Source organism: Myodes glareolus, chromosome 3 (assembly GCF_982192425.1).
Source record: "Myodes glareolus chromosome 3, mMyoGla1.1, whole genome shotgun sequence".
In the NCBI taxonomy this organism is placed as follows: Eukaryota; Metazoa; Chordata; class Mammalia; order Rodentia; family Cricetidae; genus Myodes; species Myodes glareolus.
Genome location: NC_142028.1, coordinates 61,509,845 through 61,523,612, shown reverse-complemented (window position 1 = coordinate 61,523,612; position 13,768 = coordinate 61,509,845). Strand labels below are relative to the sequence as shown.

General features: G+C 44.4%; 1 protein-coding gene across 4 annotated transcripts in view; it reads left to right on the top strand.

Annotated features, from left to right (window-relative positions):
* Positions 1 to 13,768, top strand: part of Wasf2 (WASP family member 2) — a 68,243-nt gene that overhangs the window by 46,864 nt on the left and 7,611 nt on the right. For all 4 annotated transcript variants that reach the window (XM_048434113.3, XM_048434109.3, XM_048434111.3 and 1 more), the window contains 4 exons: positions 6,541 to 6,675; positions 7,178 to 7,331; positions 9,984 to 10,101; positions 11,060 to 11,190. In XM_048434113.3, the coding sequence (XP_048290070.3) occupies positions 6,541 to 6,675; positions 7,178 to 7,331; positions 9,984 to 10,101; positions 11,060 to 11,190 (538 nt within the window). The remainder of the gene's footprint in view (positions 1 to 6,540; positions 6,676 to 7,177; positions 7,332 to 9,983; positions 10,102 to 11,059; positions 11,191 to 13,768) is intronic.

The following is a 13,768-nucleotide window of genomic DNA, read 5'->3' as shown; positions in this document are numbered from 1 at the left end:
ATTATTATTAAAAATAATAAATCAATTTATTTGGGGGGCAGTAAGAGCAAGAGAAGGGAATACATACATTACCCATTCTGGGTTATTCCCTCCTTGGTGGAAGCATGCTGATCCATGGCTGGGTATATATCTCTTACTGGGACTTGCTGTGGCAGTCTGAGGAAAAAACACAAGCATACCCTCTCCCACGGGTTAGAGGGGTTGGCGCCTGCCACTGGAGGGAGATAGGATCTCTCCATCTCACCAGGGGTAGGGGTGTGTTCCTTGGCAGGGATGCCCAGTGCTTGTGAACTGGGCTGAGCTCCCTGTCATCAAGTCTAAAAAGTTCATATAGAAAAGGACCTCTGTTAAGGACACATGAGGGTCTCTCCTAGTCTCTGTCAAGATAGTCCTGACCAATAGCTCCTTGAGAGCTCTGTTGGTCTCTCCACAATGACTTGTGCCTGTGGATTGTAGGGTTTGCCAGTGGTGTAGGAAGTCTTCCAGGATCCCAGAAAGTTATTGAATTGTTGATAGGCATAGGCAGGGCCATACATGGAGACACAGACATATTAAAAATGTAATAATATTCTACTGAATATATATGAGTCTACCTACTTACCTACCGATCAGTCTGTTAATATATACTTAAGTTGCTTAACCAAAGAAAGGTACTAAAGAGTCAAAAATAAAAAGAGAAATAGAATTTTGGGGATATAACAGAGTTTTGACAACAATAGTCCCTAGAATTTTGGTTTTCTTCTGTCCCACATCAGGTGGCTCTTCTGATATGAGATAGAAACTCTGAATTTTTCTTCTAACAACATTCTTGGGTTTAGAGAAGGAGAGAGCCATGCTCCAAATCTAAAGTCATTAATTGAGTCGGAACTATGACTTTTCTGAGAAGTAAAGTGATATAGATGTTTAGTGAAATCTAATATGTGACAGGTACCAGGGCTCAGTCCTCTGAGTGTTTGTTAGAATCTGAAAAGGCCAGGGTGGCATGAGGGATGGGAGTGGAGGGGGGGCTGTATAGGGCTCTATCTTTATTGGAAGTGCAGGGAGCCCTGATAAGATCTTGTTTTTTGGCAAGTGATTGTCAGTTTGATAGTATATCCAAAATGATAGTATCTGATAAACCATTCAGTTCAGGGATTTCCAGTTAATCTCTGAAAGTGGTTTCCTAAGAAGGAGGTGGACAGTGCTCCGACTATCACCAGTCACGGGCTCCAGGGTATCCCACATTGTCCCATGAATCCGAACACTTTTCACAAAAATTTTATTTGATCTCCAAATCAGTTTCACAATTTCCTTCAGTACTAATCTGAAGGTCAGGAATAATTTTTCCTTTGTCTACATTTTCAGTGTAAACCTTACATCATTGAACTCTGGTTCTATGGTTTCTCCAAAGAGCATCTCTATAAATTGACGAATAAAGGGTCACATGTGCTTTACTGTCTTACTTAGCCATTCTACTCTTTTGGTAGCTGGAAAATGAACCCAGACAGGCAGATTGCAGGCATGTACCCCAAAGCATACGGCTTGCTCCTCGTCGTCCAAAGGTGCCTGCACATGACTCAGGAGGCTGGCCTTTAGGCCACGACTCTGGCAGCATCCAGAGAAACCCAAGTACCAGAAGCACTTAACTGAAGATCAGCCCCAGGTAGCCAAGGGCATAGACCAGCAGCAGCAGCACAAAGCTGTGACCACTGCTGCATCCACCTACCAGCTGCCGAGAGTCCAAGGGGATAGGAGCTATGAGGACACACCAGAGCAGCCTGCTGCATGCAGCCTCTCTCTAATGGCCAGGCCCAAGCTGCCACCGTTCATACTACCCACCGAAGTCCCAGCAGGCCCCACAGAAGCAGCAGGTGTCCGGGATGGTTCCAGTGGGTTCGGACTCCTGGGGTGGTTCAGGCCTCAGGCTCCGGGACCCAACTTTACCAGCAATATGCTGCTGTTCTTGGACAGGCTGCCAAAACCTAAGGCCGGCCCGAGGCCTCCCTCCATGCACTACTGTGAGGTCTGCTGGGTCATAGACCTGTCAGGACCATCTGGAAGAAGCAGCAGCTCAGATGACAGGCACACAGCTCAGTGGAGGTTCAAGAGGGGCCAAGAACCTTCACTTTGGCCTGTGTGGTGTGTCCTGCGCCAGGGCAGATGCCTGTGCTGCTCACATGTGGGAAGCCAGACACCAGAAGGTCTTGCACACCAGGCTAGGGAAGCCTATTACCTCTGAGGCCACACCTAGGAGTGTCACCTACACCCACGACTCAGACAGCACCCTTGAGAACTCAGGCCTGGCCAGCACCAGCCTCTGGGCCCTTATTTCCCATGCTGCTCCTCAGCTCCCTGCTGAGGTGTATGTGGCACTTCCACAGATAACAGGTCACTCTATCCTGTGTGTCAGGGTTCCTCTAAGGGGGACAGCAGGCAATCAACAGTGAACAGGGGTGGAAAACTGTAGCAGACCTTTATATCTGGTGATTAGTGGGGAACTTCTGTGGTTCTTTACGCCACAGCTGAATGCCCACACTGTGTCTCCAAATGACAGTATTTGGGAGCCAAGTCTTGCTTCTGCATCCTAGGGGGTCAGTCCTTATTTGGAGACACTGAATGAACCAAAACAGAAAAAAATGTGCCTTCCTGACCGAATGGGCAGACAAACATGACAGACAACACAAAAGAAGGGAAGGATGGGGGTCCCAGTGCTTTTACTTGCCGAAGGGACCTTTTCGCCAAAATACAGTCTTGGGGGCACTGCAGAATTGCGAGTGAGGAGAGGGTGATGACTAGACCCTGTTCTGGGCAAGACAAAAATTATAGCTGGAATGAAAAAGGACTCTGACCAGGCGAGCTCAAAACCTATGTTAGAAGACCCTGTTCCGGGTGCCAGACGTTGCTGGGCCCTAATGTCTTCCTTGGGGGAGGGGATGAGAAGGCACAGAGTCGACTTCTCAGACACTGAGAGTCAGGTAGAAGACATACAGCAGACTCGTTTATTTAACAATGGGGAAAAACTTATAAACCCTCCCAGCAGCCAGGCGTTCTGATTCGTTGACAGTTGACATCACATGGTCCTTCTTCAGCTAGGTACAGTCAGGATCTCTGACAGCGCAGGTCTTCAGGTTGTCCTTCATCTAAATGTGTAGCCACAGATAACATTATGCTCTGAATCTTCCTGCCTTCACCTCCTAAGTGCCAAGACTGCAAGCATACCACCGTGCCTAACCTAGCCTTGGAATTTAAAAAAAAAAACGTTGTCCAGGGGGCTGGAGAGATGGCTCAGAGGTTAAGAGCATTGCCTGCTCTTCCAAAGGTCCTGAGTTCAATTCCCGGCAACCACATGGTGGCTCACAACCATCTGTAATGAGGTCTGGTGCCGTACCTTGCAGACATACACACAGACAGAATATTGTATACATAATAAATAAATAAATAAATATTAAAAAAAGTTGTCCATTAATATGTAAACAAAAATTTCCCTGCTCATTTTCATCCTCCTCCTCTTGTTCTCCTACTACCACTGAGCTGTATCCATCCATCCATCCATCCATACATACATACATACATACATACATGAGCGGTATCCATACATCCATCCATACATTCATACATGTGCTGTATTCATCCATCCATACATACATACATACATGAGCTGTATTCGTACATCCATCCATACATACATACATGAGCTATATCCATACATAGCTCTTTTATTTTTACCTTTTTGATTTTGAGACAGGGTCTTGTTAAGTTGCCCAGGTTTACCTTGGCCTCCATCTCCCAATAGGATTGTGTGTGCCATTGGCCTACCTTAATAAATGTTTGAAAAATACATTTTTTTAAAATTTCCTTTTGCTCCTCATTATGGAATAATGTAAATTCTTTGCCCTTGTGTAAAGACTTCTTCAAGTCCTGTCTTCTTTTCCATTCTTCTGTATCCATCTCCCATTTTACAATATTCAAATAAAATTCTTTTTAAAGTAGAAAAGGGAGAACCAATGAGATGACTCTATGGGTAAAGGTGGTTGCTGCCAAGACCAGCAGCCTGAGTCTAGTTCCTGGAACCCTCATGATAGGAGAGAACCAAGTCTCAAAGGTTTTTCTGTGACCTCCACAGGCAAGAATTCTCTGCCTTTGCCTCCTAGTTCTGGGATTAAAAGCGTGTGCCACCGTGCCTGACTTCTAGACCAAATACTTTGATACTTCCGCCCTGTTGTCATCCATGTGGTATTGGTCCCCATCCTAGTACTAGATACTCTTGCTCTTACAAATAATAGTTGTAGCTCAGGGATGTCTGCACATGCTTATTACATCCCTGCATTATTACATTCCCCATAATACAAATTATCTGTGTTTCTTTTACTAAATTACATTTTTTTTTACTAGAATGTCTTAATTGACTGGATAGTGGTGGCACATGCCTTTAATGCCAGCACTTCAGAGGCAGAGACAGGTGGATCTCTGAGTTTGAGACCAGTTTGGTCTACAGAGTGGGTTCCAGAACAGGCTCCAAAACTACACAGAGAAACCCTGTCTTTAAAAAACAACAACAGTTTCAACATCCTTAGTCATCAGAGAAATGCAAATCAAAATAACTCTGAGATTCCATCTTACACCTGTAAGAATGGCCAAGATCAAAAACACTGATGACAACTATGCTGGAGAGGTTGTGGGGAAAAGGGAACACTTCTGCATTGCTGGTGGGAATGCAAGCTGGTACAACCCCTTTGGATGCCAGTGTGGTGATTTCTCAGAAAATTAGGAAACAACCTTCCTCAAGACCCAATAATACCACTTTTGGGTATATATCCAAAGGATGCTCAATCGTGCCACAAGGACATGTACTCAACTATGTTCATAGCAGCTTTGTTTGTCATAGCCAGAACCTGGAAACAACCTACATGCCCCTCAACTGAAGAATGGATAAGGAAAATGTGGTACATTTACACATGGAGTACTACACAGCAGAAAAAAATAACGACAGCTTGAATTTTGCAGGAAAATGGATGGAACTAGAAAACATTATTTTGAGTGAGGTAACCCAGACACAGAAAGGCAATTATCACATGTACTCACTCATAGGTGGTTTTTAAACATAAAACAAAGAAAGCCAGCCTACAAACCACAATCCCAGAGAACTTAGACAACAATGAGGACACTAAGAGAGACTTACATAGCTCTAATCTACATGTGGGAAGTAGAAAGTATAAAAAGACAAGATCTCCTGAGTAAATTGGGAGCCTGGGGACCTTGGGGAAGGATTGAAGCAGGGAGGGGAGAGGCAGGGAGGGGAGCAGAGAAGAATGTAGAGCTCAATAAATATCAATAAAAAATGTAAAAAAAAAGTTTATATCAATATATAAAAGTATCTTTAATGAGAGTAGAAACATATATACAGTATATCCAAAATAACCTTAAATTTGTATCAATATATAAAAATTATACCAATATTTTTGTTGCTGCATGGGACCATGCGGTATACAGGGTTAGGAACTCCTCGTCGACTTTAATTCACCACCAGTTCACAATGCCTTGTTCTCTGGGCTCCACTGAGAGGGTTGGCTGTAGTTAACCCTGAGGGCGTGGTTTTGGCCTTTCAGACTAAGTTAGCCTAATTCCCCCCTCAAATATGTTCTGAGCTTAGAAGCTTAGAAAAAAATGAGATCTTAACTTTAAATAGGTCTCAAAATATCTTTAGGTTGGGCAGTCACTTATGTCCGCCTTTGCTTTGTGGGTAAAAAAAACCTGAGATGATAATTTATCCATTGCTACCTCTTTCCATTCCTATTGAGAAAGGGCCTCGTGGCTCGGAATAACGATATGGATATGGTGCCAAATTGCTGTTTCTTTGGCTGCAAATTCTCCTTGCATTCAGGGTTGAAAGTACAGAACTCTTTCTTGTTTTAAAAAGCGAGACGTTGTGGAAAAAGACCAGTGGTATGTTGTTTTTTAGGGAGGACTTAAACATTTCAGCTTTTCACTTGCTCCCTGGGGTGTAGATTTGAAGGATTGTAACCTAGAGCAAAGACTTTGAAAGTTGTGGGTTAGAGGACGTAAGGTGACCTTTACACCCTTAGAAGCAGTTCTGCATTTCTGTGTGGGGTGCACGTAAGTTCAGGCTCCTTAGAGATACCCTCATCCTGGTTTTCAGTGGACTTTTGAAATCCTACTGAGGAAGTAATTTCTTATCTAGTGTATTAATCATGGACACCTGGTAGCTCCTCAACTCTTAGTCTGCTCTCGCCATTTCACAAGGTGCTTTGCAGAATAGGAGGGGCTAAGAGCTGGGGACAAATGTTTGCATATACTGTCTGCTCTTCCAGGACTAATTTGTTTACATTATACCTTTTGATTTTGTTCAGCCTGCTTTGAATTTCGTCTTTGTTCAGAATTTGCCAAGAAGGTTCTATTAGTTATGGACTATATACACACAGACTGCCAAGGCCATGGCGGATATCTCGCCTGTGTGTTTGGTGGATGATACACTCTTCGGTCACTGGTTTGTGTTTCTGTCATTCCTATGCACTAGTGACTCGGTCTCTTTGCTCTTTCTAGGTAAATATGCAGAGGACATTTTCGGAGAGATTTGTACTCAGGCAAGTGCCTTTGCCTCCCGGGTAAACTCCCTTGCTGAGCGGGTTGACCGAGTACAAGTTAAAGTCACTCAGCTGGATCCCAAGGAAGAAGAAGGTAAGGAGGCTGAGCCAGAGCTGCAGGCTCTGCTGAGCAGTGTCTGAGAATTCTGCCCTGGTTTGTTAAAACGCAAGGAGCGAAATCAGAGAGACTGGTGCAGTTCTGCTTTGAAGTGACATAAGCCTAGATGGTGTAAAGAGACCTTTTTAACTCCGCCACACTCCCTTTCTCCCATTCCCCAGTTCCCTTGTTCTCTAACCCCCTTTCCCTCAATACTGTTTGCTACCTTAAAAGTACATGGAGGACTCGTTCACCTAAAGCGAGGCCTGCTATGTGATCTGGCCACATAGTAAACCTTTGTGTTGCTTCGTTCTGTTCAGTCATGAAATGGCTGGGCTGCTGACAGCCTGTGGGGCTTCCCCAGAGGGGGAGGGAAAAACCTGGCTGCAGACGGCTGCAGCCAAGAAACGCAGCAGCTGAGGCCTCTCTGACTGGTGTGACTCAGGGTTTGCTCAAACAGCCTGTCGTCCATTTTCTAATGGCTTCCATCTTCTCTTAGTGTCACTACAAGGAATCAACACTCGAAAGGCCTTCAGAAGCTCTACCACCCAAGACCAGAAGCTTTTTGACAGAAATTCTCTGCCTGTGCCTGTTTTAGAAACCTACAACAGCTGTGACACCCCCCCACCTCTCAACAATCTAAGTCCTTACAGGTAATAGTGCTCCCTTGTTGGGGGCATCTGTGATTAAAAACACTACATTGTCTAAAATATCTAAACAGAATGTTTATATCAGAGACTCTTACTGAGCTTACTGTCTACCCCAGTGGTGCGTATGGCAGCAAAGCAAAAGCGAAGTTCTCTCGCTTGCTGTCTGAAAGTCATGCTGCATCTACCATGTATTGAAAGTTTGCCGTAACCGTGCATGCTGCAGACTTTAATTTGGTAAAAGCTAGTCCATCTGGATTCCATCCAAGGAAGTTTAGTTATTCCAGAAGCAAAAGGATTTGTTAGCAGGCAGTCCTTCAGCATGAATTCCCAAGGGCTGCATTCTAGCAGGGCTTCTACTTACTGGGAAAACTCTAGATTCCCAGAGTTAGTGGAAGCAGCCTCAGATTGGCTGCTCTAGGCTAGAGAGGGCCTTGGGAGGGGGAGTAAGTGGTGTCCTTCCATGTGAGTGTTGGTCCTTCATTTTGTATGCCCTTTAGATATTTTCTGCAAGGACCTACCTTGCTGTAGATAGACATGGGAAAAGGAGAGTAGCCTTAAAGATGGCTTTAAGTCCTCCCTTCTGGTGTTTTGGTAATATTGTCATCATGCACAGACCAACTAAACAAAAGTAGAAAGTGAATATTTATTTTGCTTGTATCCATAAATAACTTTGGAACAGGTAAAAAGTAATTACAAGTAGCTGGAGGTGGACGTTGTCTGTCAGACATGGGTACACTGCAAAACAGCATGCATGTGTGTGTGTACGTACCTCTGTGAGTCAAGGACACTGGTCTGTTCAGAGAGCATCAGATAGAAACTTGGTAACTTCTTGCTCAGATAGAGAAGAGGCTCAGAGTATCTGCCCTTTGGTTACTCTTATATGAAATCTTGCTTTCCCCTGTGGCTGCCATGTCTTAGTCTGATTGAGTTTGGATAGAGTTGTATGACAGAAAGAATTGACATACCTCATAATACTGAAAGGGATATGATATAGTATTTGTATGGTAGGATAGAATAAGCAGATAATATTGAGATATTTCATCCTTCTGGAAACAGTATTTTCTTTTTTTAGACACAAAATACCAGAATTACTATCTCCTCTTAGTTATGTAGATTTAGCCTAACAGAAACAAATAGTGATCTCTCTAACTCAGAACAAGATTTGGTTAATAAAGAAGTTATTAGTGTCAGAGCCTGGGGAGATAGTTCGACATTTGCTGCGAAGCTGGAGAGATTGCTCAGAGGTTAAGAGCACTGGCTGCTCTTCCAGAGGTCCTGAGTTCAATCCCCAGCAACCACATGGTGGTTCACAACCATCTGTAATGAGATCTGGTGCCCTCTTCTGGCCTGCAAGTATATGTTCAGGCAAAACTCTGTATACATGATAAATAAATAAAATCTTAAAAGAAAAAAAAAAGAACAATTTACTGTTCTTGCAGAAGACCAAGTTCAGTTCCCAGCACTACATCAGGCAGCTCACAACTGCCTGTGACTGTAGCTTCAGGGGATCTGATTCTGGCCTTGTGGGCACCTGCACATGTGTCTATACATTCATAGAGACACATGTACATATAAATTAAATGAAAATAAATTAAGTCTCAGGTATTTTTTAAAAGGAATTATTAGTGTTTGATTTATAACTGCATTCTGTGTATTTTGAGAGACAAGTAGAATTGCCTTTCAGGAGTTTTTGTTTGTTTGTTTGTATTTTATTTTATTTTATTTTTGTGACAGCATCTCTCTATGTAGTCCTGGCTGTCTTGGAACTTGTTATATACACCAGGCTGGTCTCAGACTCAACCTTTTGTGTTTGTTTGCTTGTTTGTTTGTTTGCATATGTGGTTCTCTTTGTGACAGGTTCTCTCTGCAGTCTAGGTTGGGCTTGAACTCCTGACGCATCTCTCCCTGCCTCCTCAGGGCCAGGATTATAGACATGTACCACCAGTCCTAGATTCCAACTTTGTTTTTCTTACTGTTTGTTTGTTTGGTTGGTTTGGTTTTGCCTTGGTTTTTTTTGAGACAGGGTTTCTCTATGTAACCCTGGCTGTCCTGGAACTCACTCTGTAGACCAGGCTAGCCTTGAACTCAAGAGATGCACCTGCTTCTGCCTCTGAGTGGACCTTGTAGTTTTTAAAGAGTTGGCCATTGTGTTCAATGGGTCCCCTTGGATTGGTATTGGGCACTGAGCTGCTCTAGAAGGGAGCAAGAAGTAGCAGTGTGCTCTTTATCTGTGTGAGAGAGCACAGGTTTCAGGTTGGTGGAGAAGACCTCAGTGCTTCTTACAGAGTTCTGGGGAAGGGGAACCAGTGATAGAAATCTCCTTAGAGGTACACAGTACCCAGATATCTTTAGGGAGCTGTCCTGTGACCCTGCAGATGATCGAAATAATCAGAGTTCCTGTTGCTCTAGCCTGTTCTCGCTCTGACCATGCACATCCCTGTATGGGAATTGAAGGTACAGCAAAGGTCTGTGAGGAGTTGAGGGACACCATTCGGAACCATTGAGAATCCGTGCAGGAGAGGAGATAATGCAATCAGTGTGAATGGTTTCATGGTTCCGTAGTGTAAAAACTGCTAACTGGTTGGTGTTGGAATATTGGATTCGGGTGGGAGCTCATCTCTCTACTGACAGCTACTTGTCTTCATTTCTATCCAGGGATGATGGAAAAGAGGCACTCAAATTCTACACCAACCCTTCCTACTTCTTTGATCTTTGGAAGGAGAAGATGCTGCAGGACACCAAGGATATCATGAAAGAGAAGAGAAAGCATAGGGTGAGGGGAAAGGGGCCTCTGTTCTACACATCAGTAGGCACGATTGTGGAGGGGGGATGAAAAGGAAGCCTGTCTTATGTGAAGTAATTCCAAGTGGCTGCTTGCTTGGATGCCAGGTAAAACTCTTAAAAAAGAAAAAGAATGTGTCCACACCAAACACCACCGGGATGAGAAAGTATAAATCACACCAAAAATGTGCTCGTTCCCCTGGTACTATTAACAATTGAGTATATTTGAGCTGAGTTTTACAAATTGACTTTTCTATTCATCATTTATTTTTCTTGCAATTTGCACCTGACTCTGCTGGACACTCTGCTAGCCTGGTCCCATCCCTGCCGGTTTTGCAGCTCATTTCTCAGTGACAAGCCCCAGGTTCTGCAATATTTGGTTTACAGCAGAAGATTAACCCCTTCACTACTGTGTGGGTGAAGCCAGGGGCTGCCTGGTGCTGTGTGACCTGCCAGCATTGACCTCGCAGTCCCATTAGCATGGCTGTCAGCAGGCCCAAGAGAGCACCGGAGGCTGTGCAGCTGCGGGAGCTGGAAAACCCCTCATTGGTTTTATTTTTGTTTCGTTTTTTTAACTGTTTCCTTCTGTCGGCCCCAGATCTCTAGATCGGTCAATCCTTGTCCCTTAACTGACCTTTGTGGCACAACAAATAACAAATAAGTGCTTACTAGAGTGTTTAAAGAGGTGGGGCAGCTACCCGGAGAGGTGACTGGCTAGCCCTCCTTTCTGCTCAGGGTTCCTGTCTGTGAAACCGAGCAAATGTTTTGCCCAGGAGGTGGTTTGAATTAGACGGCCTCAGGTCACTGCAAACCTGGTGATTCTGTAAATTCTGCTGTTATGTGTTGTCTAGGCAAATCATCTCATGAGTGTGTCCACGGAGATGGGTAGAATTTTAATGAAGCCCTTTAGAAAGTGTTTTACAAAGGCTCTCTGTCCTTTTTCATTCTAGAAAGAAAAGAAAGATAATCCGAATAGAGGGAATGTAAACCCACGCAAAATCAAGACACGAAAGGAAGAGTGGGAGAAAATGAAGATGGGACAAGAATTTGTCGAATCCAAAGAAAAACTGGGACCTTCTGGGTAGGTGATGGGTTTCCTGTTTTGTTTTGTTTTTATTTTTGTTTTTTCGAGACACAGTTTCTCTGAGTAACAGCCCAGGCTGTCCTGGAACTAGCTCTTGTTGTAGACCAGGCTGGCCTCGAACTCACAGAGATTCACCTGCTTCTACCTCCCGAGTGCTGAGATTAAAGGCATGTGCCACCACCACTGCCTGGCATGATACCTTCCACATCCTTTAAAATCCAGCAGTAGGGTTTAGACCAATACCACTCTAAGTTAACTACTTTTTTTTTTTAACTAGTCAAGTGCAGTAGTGAGAGGGGAGTGTGGAGCAGGAGTCAGTCTGTAACTGACTGTGAGCGGTCAATGGGGTAACTCACTGCCTTTAGAGCAGCCGTAGCTGACTGCTCAGAGTGTCCATCTGGTGATGAAATTCCTAAGTAAGGCAAAAGACTCAGCGGTTTAGATGAGGTGACTGAAGCAGGCTGAAAGGGAAGGTCCATGCTTTAGTGCTGCCATTCCGCTGGAAACCAGTATAGCTAAGGCCTCGGAGGGGAGATTGAAAGAGCAGGAAAAGTGGTCTTGGGAATCCTTTGCTTCCAGAGCACACAAGAAGGTTGTGCTGAAGAGTTGAGTACCGGAGGGGGGGGGGGGGTAGATAAGCTGTGCTCGTTACCAAAACAGATTTTTCAGCTGGTTTTTGTCAGTCTTTGGAGAGAGGCTAGCCAAAGGGACTGAATGCAGACCTTAGAGTCAGTGCGGGAAAGGTTGCTGGGCTACTGTGGAGGCTATATATCTCTGTGGGAAGTGGGGGATGTCGTCCTGACCCATTTCCCAATACCAAATCACACTGGAGGTTTAAAGGGGAGAATGGATTTAAAGCTTGGTTTGATGCTTATCCTGATGTCTGACCCCTGTGACATTCAAAGCCAAGTCACCATGACTGCTTGGCATGAGTGTCACCCTGGCTTTTCCTCTAAAGTCATCGCATTCTGGCTGTCAAAGAACCATGCCAGCCCATACTGGATGTTGAGGAGTGATAAAAAGAAAGAGTTGAGTTGTTCTTGCTTTTAGGAATAACTCTACCATGAAAATCTTGACTTTTAAAAATCTTGACACTTGTGACACTTATTCTTCCTGGATTCAGAGATTTGTTTCATAAGCATGATGAAGACAGTGAGAGGAAAAATGACCTTTCTACAGAGAAGCCAGTACTAAGGGTGCCTTCACTGATCTCACTACCCAGTAAGAGGCGGCTTTATTCCCCAGTCCCACCCCATTCTGACAGTCACAGGGCACAGGATTACTGACTCTGAGGCCTTAATGCCAACTGTCAAAAATGTGTGTCTCCCAATCTGGTGTACAGAGCTAGTTCCAGGACAGCCAAGACTGTAACAAAGAAACTGTCTCAAAGAACAAAACAAAAAAATGTTTCATTTTGAGACTTAGGTAGTAAGGATTAGGAGTGCTCTCCCCACCCCCCATTTTCCTATTATCCAAGAGGTTTAGAATTGGCTGTTTGGCCACTCTATAAGAACATGCTTGTGGGTGAATTTGTCAGAGAAATGTGCCCAGATTTGGGGGGTTTTTGCAGTAGAGCATCGTCTACCTTAATTCCATCCCTCCAGCTCTTCCTGGGACCTGTTGGATAAGCTCTAGAACTCAGCAGTGCTGTGAAGGAGAGGAAGAGAAGGTGGAGCAGCCAGCTTTGCTAGCTGGTGCCCAGTGTACTTATGCCAATACGTAGGCTTCTTGCTTGGTGTGTTCATGCTTGTATGGAGTTTTGATGTTTGTCCAGAGCCAACTCACCCAGGGCCCAGCGCTCAGAGAAATGGATTTTCATGCAACTAGCTCTAGCACCCTGCTTTAAGCAGCCACTCGTCATGTGCTAGAGGCCAAGGCAGAGAAACCACATGTGCCACCACATGGCAACCTGCATTTGTCTTTGATTTGATTTTGCAATCAAATGCGTCCTTAGCCTTTGAACACTCCATGGACTTGCCTACTTCAAAATCAGGCTGCATGCCAGTCACGTGTTTGCAGCTAACCTCTGGAACTTGGCTTCATTCTTTGCCTTAAGGTTTTGGGATTCAGGTTTAGTTGTGCCTAATATTTGGGGAGAGCATTTAAAAAAACTGCTGGGTTTGATTTTATGTGTGTGTGCGTGTGTGCGTGTGTGTGTGTGTGTGTGTGTGTGTGTGTGTGTACATATATGTACACATAGAGAGATACTGAGATAAGAGAGACAAAGTCTCATTTGTGACCCTGGCTGGCATGGAACTTGGTATGTCTACCGCACTGGCCTCATAATCACAGAGATCACCTGTCTTTGCCTCCCCGGTGCTGGACCTAAAGGCTGCCACACCTAGCCTAAAGTATAATTTTGGCGTAACAGGAAATACATGGGGAATCTCCTTATTTTGTTCCTCCCTAATAACTTTTTTGTTGTTGTGTTATTGGTTGTTGTTCGTTTGTTTGTTTGTTTGAGACAGGGTTTCTCTGTCCTGGAACTCATTCTGTAGACCAGGCAACTAAAGGCATGTGCCACTAGTGCCTGGCTCCTCCCTTAATAACTCTTGTGTCAAATGCATTTATGTGG